Below are 11,886 nucleotides of genomic sequence, written 5' to 3'. Positions count from 1 at the left end.
ACTATATTTAAAATAGATAGCTAATAAGGACATACACAGGATAGCAAAGGAATTCCACTCAATATTCTGTAATAACATATATGGGAAAAGAATCTGAAAAAGAATGGATATATATCTTTATATATATACACAACTGAATAACTGATTCACTTTTCTTTACACCTGAAACTAACACAGCATTATAAATCTATTCAATCTATAAGTATATATAATTTTTACTTCATAAAAATGTAAAACATTTAATACAATTTTAAAGGTTACAGTCCATTTACAGTTATTACAAAATATTAGCTATATTACCCATTTGTACAATACATAGAAAGGATCATTTCTTAGATGGAGTTGGAGGCTCCTTGAGGCAGGAGCAGTGTAAGATAAGCCCTGGTCTTCCAACATCCAGGTGTCAGAGGAACTCTGTCTGGTGTGGAGGGGAAGATAAGGCTGAGAAGATAATGTCAAGCCTCATCAAGGAGAATTCTCTCATGGGGTGTATTAGTTTTTAATGGCTTTATCACAAATTACCCACCAAACTTACCAGCTTAAGACAACACACATTTATTATATGACTTTCTCTGTGTCAGGGATCTGGTAAGCTGGCTTAGCTGGGTTGGAAAACAGGTGAAAACAATGACAGATTTTATTTTCTTGGGCTCCAAAGTCACTGTGGATGGTGACTGCAACCATGAAATTAAAAGACGTTTGCTCCTTGGAGGAAAAGCTATGACAAAACTAGACAGTGAATTAAGAGGCAGAGACATCACTTTGCCAACAAAGATCTGTATAGTTAAAGCTATAGTCTTTCCAGGAGTCATGTCCAGATGTGAGAGTTTGACCATAAACAAGGTTGAGTGCCAAAGAATTGATGTTTTTGAATTGTGGTGCTGGAGAGACTCTTGAGAGTCCCTTGGACTGCAAGGAGAGCAAGCCAGCCAATCCTAAAGGAGATCAGTCCTGAATAATCATTGGACGGACTGAAGCTGAAGCTGAAGCTCCAATACTTTGGCCACTTGATGCGAAGAGCTGACTCACTGGACAAGACCCTGATGCTGGGAAAGACTGAAGGCAGGAGAAGAAGGGGGCGGGAGAGAATAAGATGGTTAGATAACACCACCGACTCAATGGACATGAGTTTGAGCAGACTTTGGAGATAGAGAGGGAAGGGAAGCCAGGCGTGCTGCAGTCCATGGGGTTGCAAAGAGCAGAATGCGACTTAGTGACTGAACAACAAATATATGTGTGTGTGTGTATATATATACAAATAAATAAATATATATAAACATCTATATTATATATATAATATCTATATTTTAGAAAACTTACAAATTTTTGCTTAGTTAAAAAATATGACATTTTGGCTTCATACCTCGACTAAATATGAATGGAATGCTAGTTTTCTAACTTATATTTGCCCCAAACTTTGCATAGTTCCATTTGTTCTGGCATCTAGTATTACTGCTAAAAATCTAGAAAGCTTATTATTTTAGTGATTTTTTAAAAATAAATTTGATGAAGCTTGCAATTTCTGATCCACTTCTGAGAATATAAAGAGATGCTATGCTGTAAAAAAAAAACCCCAGGAAATTAACACGGGAAACAGTATTATTGACTAAAGTACAGATTTTGTACAAATTTCACAGTAGTTTTTGTTAGTGTTGCATCCATTATTTGTTTTCATACCTTATTCAATATTTTCATATTGTGTTGCACTGAGTAACCTCAACTAACTGCAACAAATTCTGATATATTCTCTTTTCACTTTTATTCTGTTATAAATATTTTCTAATTTTCCTTGTTATGGCTTCTTAGGTACATCTATCATTTAAAAGTGGACATTTAATATCCAAATGCATGTGGTTTTTTAAGTACCTGTGATATTATTTTCTCATTTAAATACTTTCTTCTCTGCAATCATCCTCAATGCTTTTTCAGTCTTTTAACTTTATTGAGGGTTTCAATGGCTAAAGCAAATCTCTTGGTAAATGTTACATAGCACTTGAAAATATGTGCATCATTTTCAAATATCTTTTGATATTGATTTCTAACATTATTCCAGTGATAAAAGAAGAGACTCTGTATGATTTTAATACCTTTGGACCATGAAACTTTTACACCTTGTTTTATGTTCCTGGAAATGTTTCATTGTCTACTGGCTTATAGTCTATAGGAACTTAAATAGAATTTGTATCTTGCTGTTGTGTGAAAATTGTATAAATCTTAATTATGTTGAACTGGCTCATACTGCTAAAAATTTTAATTTATCTACTTAAAAATAATTGTAATATATAGTGGAAATATATGTAAGTTTGTTCTGTATTTTCCAAATCTCCTGTAAATGTGTTATTATAATTTCATAATTTCAAAAATTGAAGAAATAAAAAAAGAGTGGCAAAAAGGGCATTTTCTCTTTTTAGGTCTCTTAATAATTGCTTAATATATTTTGGTGCTCATATATCAAGTTTGTAAATATTAATATTAATAACTATCATGTCTTCTTGATGAATTGTCCTCTTTATCATTATATACTGCCTGCATTTATCTCTTGTTACTTTTTTAGCTTGAAGCATATTTTGTGTGATATAAGTATGGCCACACACACATTTTTTTGGCTATCATTTGCTTGAAGTATCATCTCCTATCCCTTGACTTTGAGCCTATGTTGTCCTTTAGAACTGAGGTGAGTCTCCTGCAGGCAGCATATAGTTGGGTCTTGTTTTTAATCCATTTAGCTACTCTCTGTTTTTTTGGATGAATTCAATCCATTTACATTTAGGATGATTATTGGTAGAGAAAAGAATTAGTAGTGCCATTTTTTCTTTTGATTTCTGGTTGTTCTATATATTCACTGTTCCTTTTTCCAAGTATTTCTGTCTGCCAATTTTGGTTTGCTGATTTTCTTAGATGTTTTTCTCAGTTTCCTCTTTTTTAATGTTTCGCTTCTCTGATGTAGATGTATGTTTTGTGCTTGCCATGAGGTCTGTATACAGTGTCTCAGATTAAATAGTCCTTTTTTCTGTTGATAACATCTTATCTACACCTACCTACATGGATTCCATCTTTTTTATTTTGTGTTCTTGTTGTCTCAAGTAATCTGATTTTATATTGTGAATTTGTTACCAAGTTGAGGTAACTATAGTTATTTTCTGCTTTATTTCCCCCTTTAGGCTTTTTGCTCTATTAATTTGTTATAAACCCATTCTGATAAAGAGTTGCAATTTCCTGATTCTGTGCTTATCACCTTGCTCAATTTCCAGTGCTGTCTAGTGCATACTTCACCTTGTTTACTGAGTTCCTAAGCTCCAAAATTTCTGTTTGGTTCTTTTTTAGAAGTTCAATATTGTTTGAAGTATTCCTTTTGTTCATTAATTTTATTTCTGAGCTCATTAAACTACCTTTCTGAATTTTCTCGTAGCTGATTGAGTTTCTTCATGGCAGCTGTTTGAATTCTCTGTCAGTTCAGTCTCTATACTCTGTGACATTAAACTTGGTATCTAGAGGATTATCATTTTCTTTCTGTGATAGCGTTATTCTGGTTCTTCATAGTGTTTAATGAGTTGTACTTCGGCACGTTTGAAGTATGGAACACCTTTCTGCTTGTTTCAATGCATCAGACATTAAAGACCCCTCTTGCTCAAGGTGTTCTAGTGGAATCCTATTTAAGATGGGTGTCTTCAGATTGAGTCAGATTTAGTGATGGTGAAAGGTCTTCCAAAGAAGCACCCACAGAAGACAGTAGATTGAGAGAGTTAATTCTTAGGTAGGTTGGTAAGGAGTGTGAGAGTTGGACTATAAAGAAAGCTGAGCACTGAAGAATTGATGCTTTTGAACTGTGGTGTTGGAGAAGACTCCTGAGATTCTCTTGGGCTGCAAGGAGATCCAACCAGTCCATCCTAAAGAAAATCGGTCCTGAATGTTCATTGGAAGGACTGATGCTGAAGCTGAAACTCCAAAACTTTGTCCACCTAATGCGAAGAGCTAACTCATTGGAAAGGACCCTGATGCTGGGAGGGATTGGGGGCAGGAGGAGAGGAGGATGACGGAGGATGAGATGGTTGGATGGCATCACCAACTCAATGGACATGAATTTGAGTAGACTCCGGGAACTGGTGATGGACAGGGAGCCCTGGTGTGCTGCAGTCCAGGGGGTTGCAAAGAGTTGGACACAACTGAGTGACTGAACTGAACTGAACTGAAGGAGTCTGGGGCCCTCGAGGAGGAGAAAGGGACAAATTTTTTTCTACATTGCTTTGTCTTAGTCACATATTTTTTCTTAAACTCTTTGAGTTGTTATGACAATAATCTTTAAGACTAACTTCCCTGTGGCTCAGATGGTGGGGAGTCTGCCTGCAGTACAGGAGACCTGGGTCTAATCCCTGGGTTGGGGGGGATCCTCTGGAGGGGGGAGTGGCGATCCACTCCAGTGTTCTTGCCTGGAGAATCCCATGGACAGAGGAGCCTGTCAGGCCACACAGTCTGTGGGGTGTCAAAGTCTGACAACTACTACTACTACTTCTTTAATCCCAGAGCTAATGATTACACAACAAAATAACTCATCTTGCTCAATGGGCACATTTTTCCTTAAGCTCTATACTAATGACTATACAACAACAATGTATCTTGCTTGAGGACATGTTTCTCCTTAACTAGACTATATGTTGTGGGAGGAGGTCTGGTAAGACCTTTCTATTGTTAGTTCTAATCTTATTAATTTAAGACGTATGTTGTGGGAGTGGGTCTGGTAAAAGTATATAAGACTAGCCAGTGGGGCACTCTCGGACCCCCTTTTGATGTGTGTGTCAGAACTTTTCTCTGTCCTTTTTCACTGTAATAAAAGTTCTGCCACAAAAAAAAAAATAAAATAAAATAAAATAAAATAAAATAAAATAAAATAAAATAAAATAAAATAAAGACCCCTCTTTTGTTTCCAGTAGGTGGCGATAGAGCATTTTGTTTGTTTATTTCTTCTACCTGAGCTGCTGCTGCTGCTGCTAAGTCGCTTCAGTCGTGTCCGACTCTGTGCGACCCCATAGAAGGCAGCCCACCAGGCTCCCCTGTTCCTGGGGTTCTCCAGGCAAGAACACTGGAGTGGGTTGCCATTTCCTTCTCCAATGCATGAGAGTGAGAAATGAAAGTGAAGTTGCTCAGTCGTGTCTGACTCTTCGTGACCCCAGGGACTGCAGCCTACCAGGCTCCTCTGTCCATGGGATTTTCCAGGCAAGAGTACTGGAGTGGGGTGCCATTGCCTTCTCTGAGTTGCTTCTACTAGTCTGTTTTTAATTTTATTTTTTAATTGGAGGATAATTGCTTTACACTATTGTGATAGTTTCTGCCATGCATCAACATGAATCAGCCATAGGTATACACACAGCTCCTCCGTCTTGAACCTTTCTCCCACCTCGCACGCCATGCAGTATCTCTAGGTTGTCACCGAGCACTGGGTTGGAGATCCCAGCATCATACAGCAGGTTCCCACTGGCCATCCATTTTACATATGGTAAAGTATATGTTTTGGGGCTTCCCAGGTGGCACTAGTGGTAAAGAACCTGCCTGCCAACGCAGAAGACACAAGAGACGTGGTTTTGATTTCTGTATTGGGAAAGTCCCCTGGACATAACCCACTCCTGTATGTTTGCCTGGAGAATCCCCATAAACAGAGGAGCCTGTGGGGTCTACAGTCCATAGGGTCACACAGAGTCAAACATAACTGAATCGACATAGTATGAACACACGCAAAGTCTATGTTTCAATGCTACCCTCCCAATTTGTCCCACCCTCTCCTTCTCCAACTGTGTCCACACATTTGGGTTTTTTTCTTTTTTTATATTGAGTTCTATGAGCTGTTTATTTTGCAAATTAACTCCTTGTTTGTTGCATCATTTGCAAATATCTTCTCCCACTCTGTAGGTTGTCTTTTCGTTTCATTTATAGTTTCATTTTGGAGAAGGCAATGGCAACCCACTCCAGTACTCTTGGCTGGAAAATCCCATGGACGGAGGAGCCTGTTTGGCTGCAGTCCCTGGGGTTGCTAAGAGTCGGACACGACTGAAGCGACTTAGCAGCAGCAGCAGCATAGTTTCCTTTGCTGTGCAAAAGCTTTTGATTTTAATTAGGTCTCCTTTGTTTGTTTTTATTTCCATCACTCTAGGAGATGAACCCCAAGAGATACCGCTGTGATTCTGTCAAAGCGTGCGGTGCCTTTGTTTTCCTCTAAGAGTTTCATAGTACCCAGTCTTACATTTAGGTCTTTAATCTATTTTGATTTTCTTTTTTTGAATGGTGTTTAAAAGTGTTCTAATGTCAATCTTTTATATGTAGCTGTCCAGTTCTCCTAGCACCACTATTGAAGACACTGTCTTTCCCCCATTGTACATTTTCCCTTCCTTTGTCATAGATTAGGTGACCATAGGTACATGAATTTATCTCTGGGATTTCTATCCTATTCCACTGATCTGTGTTTCTGTTTTTTTGTGTCAGTACAATGCAGTTTTGATAATTATAGTTAGTAGTGTAGTCTGAAATTAGAGAGCTTGATTCCTTTAGCTCTGTGTTTCTTTCTCAAGGTTGCTTTTGCAATTCCATACATATTAAAAATTTTTTGTTCTAGTTTTGTGGAAAAGGCCATATAAGAAAAACTCACAATTAACATCATACTGAACAGTGAAAAGCTGAAAGCATTTTCTCTGGTTAAAAATTTAAATGAATTCCTCCTAATCATCTGTGACAGCTAGATCATTGCTTTTTGTGCTTTGCGTATGTGTATCAGTGTTCCTTCCTGATGGTCTGTCTGTGGATGATACTCTTTTCTTAGAGTTTAGGTTACTTTGGTGTATATCAGCTCTCTCTGAGTCCAAGAAAATGAATGACTTTGTAGTTTATTAGGATATTTCTTATGAGTTTTCTGTTACTGGTTGCCATTTTCTATTTCCTAAGCAGAACGGACACGACTGAGTGACTAAACTGAACTGAACTGAAGCAGAAGTGGAAATGCCCTCTATTCCTTCTGTATTATAATAATGTTATTTTTAATTTTTAGATTTCATAGCATCACCATGTAGAAATAAAATTCCATATATTTATAAGATATCTATATACAAAATTAGCTTTGTAAACCTAAAAATTCATTAGTATATCTATTTTAGGAATTAATAATTAATTATGCATTTATTTTTATGATATATTTTATTTCTAAGTTTAAACAGAGAGAATTTTGTGTAATAACACACTAAAATCTTATATATACTTTACCTTGAGACCACAGTTATTCACATAATGCCATATGAAAAATCTTTCACAATGTATTTACACATACATATATTTTCCTGCTAATACATGATTTTCAGCGAACATACTGTAACACTTTTTTCTTTACTATATCTCCATCAAATATTGAAGAATTTATAGAATATGCTCTACATAATTATAATACTATTACGTACAGAAAATAATTTCATAATAACTTTAAATATCTCATGCAAATACAATTTATCCCAATTGTTTCCAAAATATTTTTATAGCATATATCCAAATCGAAGTCCTACTGAAAGGCTGTTGCTGAGCTGTGAAAGACACCAGGATTCTTGGCCTCTGGAGGAGAGAAATTCAATCCGAGGCCAGTGACAAGGCTTGATCGCTCAGAGCTTTTGTGTATTAAAGTTTTATTAAAGTATAAAAGAGATAGAGAAAGCTTCTGACATAGACATCAGAAGCGGGCAGAAAGAGTGCCCCCTGCTGGCCTGTAGCTGCATGTTATACACCTATCAGCAATCTGTTAATTAGAGAAAGGAGATGTCTCAAAACTCAGAGTGGCACCAAGCCCCTAACCCACAACATGCATTTTGAGATAACATTAGCACCAGATGAGTCATCGCGGGCCATAAAATGATTGACATGAATCGTGAAGAAAGGTTTTCAAGTAAATATATAGATTCATTAATATAGATTAGGAGAGCAATGTATGAGTAAAACATACAGGTTTGTTGAGCCCTTATTTGTTCTGAGTCTTAAGCGAACCGACTTGAAGAAAGACGGAGTCTAGGGTAAATACATAGTTCGTTAACATAGCTTGAGACAAACATTTCCATAAGAAAAACGCTTTGGTTAGCTCAAGGTTTGAGAAAAGTTAAGCTCAGGTGGAGACAGATGTCATCATGGTAACAAAGAATTTCAAGAAAAAACTCTTTTTAAATTTGTATAGAGAAGGGAAAAAAAATCCAGCCCTTGTTTGTTTCCTCCTGCCACTTAAGAAAGAGATAAAAAATGTCTGACACTTGCAGTCTATTCCCTCCGTTTGGAGAGCCCTGGCCTTCTTGCCTGTTACCCTCTCACTACTAAAGTTGACGGTGAACTTGATGGCCATGTCACTTTTGTCACTTATCTAGATGGCCTTATGCACCTTTTACAATGATACTGACATTAGAAAACTTAGAAAACTTTCCTATGTTCTGTATTTGCCTGTATGGTTATTTAACACGTGTGCCTTTCCCCTGTGTTTCATGTGTACTGAAAGTCTGGTCTCAAAGAACAGGTACCAGAAAGATTTTTCTAGAAAGGGCCAGATGGTAAAAATGTTTGGCTTTGTGGTCTTGCAGACTGTTTCACAAGCACTCAACTTCACACTGTAGCCCGAAAGCAACTATGGACAAGAAACCAGTGAATAGTGTGGTTATGAACCAGTAGAGTTTATTTGCAAAGACAGGCAGCTTCCTGGATTTGCCTGCAGGGTATACTTTGCTAAGCCTTGGTCTAAAGGTTAGATTAGATATAGGTTAAATTGATTGGGCTTTCCCGATGGCTTAGGGGGTAAAGAATCTGCCAGCAATGCAGGAGACACAGGCAGATGAGGGTTCGATCTCTCAATCAGAAAGATCCCCTGGAAGAGATCAATCCTAGAGGCAACCCACTCTTGTATTCTTGCCTGGAGAATGCCATGGACAGAGGAGCCTGGCGGGCTGGAAACGACTGAAGTGACAGGACACACACGCACACACACACTTAAGATACGGACACGAACCTTTATTTAGCACAAATGGGATGCTTTCAGTTCATGTCTCATCAGGAACTATACAACATCAGACTGATATTATTGATGCTAAGATTGCTCATTAAGTTCATTTGGTGCCTATCTGATCTAACATTATAAAAATACACTTTGGTCCTTGTAATAAATCAATAATCACTTAAGAGAATTCTTTAGCATTGTGAGATTGGCCATTCTTTCCACAAGATTTGCCCCAGTGCTTTTAGTGGCGATTTACTGGATACTGAAAAATTGTCATTATCTACTTCTGTCATATCTTCTACACTTATTTTCAAATACATTAAGTATCACTATGTACTCATGGATATTTTAAATTTAACACGTTATGATCATTTAAAGTCATTTTCCATTTGGTTTAAATTGATACAAATCTGGTCAGTGGATGTCCATGGGACATTTCTATGTCCCTCTGGACTTGGATCTTGCCAAGATCACATTCTGAGAATGAAATAGTTTGTTATACATGTAAGTAAAACTTTAAAAATGTGCAGTAGCAATATACTCTTTCTAACCTGGCACATCTTACAGTTGAAAGGATGTAGAGATTTTATTTATTTACAGGGTTCTGATTTTACTCTTAACAAAGCCTTTTCTTTAACATGTAAGCTCTGTGAAATTAGAAACTAGATCTCTTAATTTAGTGCAGTACATGGTGTGTACCAAGCTTCCATGGTGGCTCAGATGGTAAAGAATCTGCCTGCAGTGCAGGAGACCAGACTTTAGTCCATGGGTCAGGAAGATCCCCTGAAGAAAGGAATAGCTATCCACTCCAGTATTCTTGCCTGGAGAATTCCATGGACAGAAGAGCCTGGTGGGCTATGGACTATGGAGTTACAAAGAGTTGGACACTACTGAGTGACTTACAAACATTCACACATATGGTGAGTAGTAAAATATATTTTTCTAATGCCTAAGTTAATAATCTTTAGATGGAGGGTGAAGAAGTTGAAACAAGTATGTATTGAAACCAACTGTCCCATTGCTTGAAATTCAAGTGTTTTTAGGACAAAATCCAGGAAAAATTTGGGACATCATAGCAATTTTATCCTCCATGTAGGTGTTTGAACCTTACTTTCCTGTCTTACAGTATTTTAAGACAGTTTTCTGAAGCTCGTTTTCCTTATCATATACCTTCAAATATCTTCATATACCTACAAACTTGAGGAACTTTGTAGAAAAAGTTTGAAGCAGGTGATTTAATCTAAGGCAACTGAGGAATTGCATCAGAGCCCTTTGACTATGCTGAGAGTGAGGTGAGCATCCCATATGGAGTAGAAAAGCAAAATTCTTCCAGCAATCTAAATATCAAGAATTCCCATCATACTTCCTTACACAATGGTTCTGTGAAGAGTTCCTGTAACAAACATGAAAACATGTTTTAGAAGTTTTCCCAAAGATGACGGTTCAGAAGTTTCCTTGCCGACCTGGATAGAAGATCATCTGATTTAGTCGTTAATTTAAGTCTCCTGAGAAGGAATATGTAAAAATGACACTTTGTTAGAAAGTGCAAAACTTTTACACTGAAAACTAAAGAAGATTCCCAAAAGAAGTCAAAGAAGACCCAAAGAAATGGATAAACATGCCACATTCATGGATCAGAAGACAATATTGTTAATACGGTAGCATTCCACCAAATTGACCTATAGACTCAATTCAATCCTTATCAACATCTTGGTAACCTTATGATGTTGAATAAATATCCCCAGTTTCAATCAACTGATATTACTTTGGATGTTTTTTGCACATGGCTTTGTGCTGACCCTGTGCATTAAAAATAACACGGACAAGATTTCTGATTTCACAAACCTTACCATCTAGTGTGAAGATAAATACAAATGGTCAATTATATTTGTGAAATGTCCCTCTGCCCTGGTCCCTCCAATGATGTCTCTATCTTTTTCCTGTCCATGAAATGACCTAGAGCATTCTCTGTCCAGATGATTCTCTCTGTGTAAATGAAAAGAAAGCACTGGACCTCCCTGGCCTCTTAGAAGATGTGATAAGTAGATAATGAACTTGATTTCCCCAGGTACAGTGGTGTGGATGAGGGTAGTGGGAAGCACATGAATAAAGATATGGGAATGAATTGGCATGCTGGGTCCTGGGTCAGGTATGACATTTACCAGTAAAATGTCAAACAATTAACAAGCCCTCCAGATGATTTTTATGCACTGTAAAACTTGAGAGTCTTAGTTTCACCAGTAGAATAAAGAGTGTGCCCCAATCCATAAGAAAAGTACTACAAGCTAATAGAAAAATATGCCAAGGATGTGAACAAGTTGTTTCCAGAGATTGAAATATTAGTGACTCATAAAGAAAGATGTTCCCTTCCACTAATAATAAAAAGGATACAAAGATACAAATCTTTCCCTAGATATGCTATTTACCTCTCAGATGGGTAAAAGTACAAAACTTGATGAGAACCTTGTGGTGAGGCTGTATGGAAACATGTGGCTCAGGATAAAAATCTGCCTGCCAGTGCAAGGAATGCAAGAGATGTGAGTTTGACCCTTAGGTTGGCAAGATCCTGGAAGAAGAAATGGCAACCCACTCTAGTATTCTTGCCTGGAAAATCTCATGAATAGAGGAGCTTGCAGGCCACAGTACATGGAGTCGCAACAGAGTTCAACAAAATTGAGCATGCGCACACACACACACACACACACACACACACACACACACATACTATTGGTGGCAGGGTCCATGGAGTGACCTCAAGATGTTGAAATATGGAAGTATCTACAAACATGCAGTTGTGAATTTGATGCAGTATCCAACCTAACTGCATAATAAAAAATGAGATCAATGAAGTAAGTGTAAACAGTTGCAACATTATTTGTATTAGCAAATGA

The 11,886-nt window shown here is 37.4% G+C and overlaps 1 protein-coding gene across 4 annotated transcripts in view; it reads right to left on the bottom strand.

The window, feature by feature from the left end:
- Positions 1-7,205: 7,205 nt before the first annotated feature.
- LOC133061822 (adhesion G protein-coupled receptor E2-like) overlaps positions 7,206-11,886 on the bottom strand; it is a 63,251-nt gene continuing 58,570 nt past the window's right edge. For 3 of the 4 annotated variants that reach the window (XM_061150048.1, XM_061150051.1, XM_061150050.1), the window contains one exon: positions 7,206-10,388. In XM_061150048.1, coding sequence (XP_061006031.1) covers positions 10,353-10,388 — 36 coding nt within the window. In that variant the 3' untranslated portion in view covers positions 7,206-10,352. Of the gene's footprint in view, positions 10,501-11,886 lie in introns of all 4 variants that reach the window. The other variant, XM_061150049.1, reaches the window with a different exon arrangement.

The sequence above is a fragment of the Dama dama genome, chromosome 9 (assembly GCF_033118175.1).
Source record: "Dama dama isolate Ldn47 chromosome 9, ASM3311817v1, whole genome shotgun sequence".
Taxonomy (NCBI): domain Eukaryota; kingdom Metazoa; phylum Chordata; class Mammalia; order Artiodactyla; family Cervidae; genus Dama; species Dama dama.
Note: the sequence above shows the minus strand (reverse complement) of the source record. Positions and strands in the feature narration are given on the sequence as shown.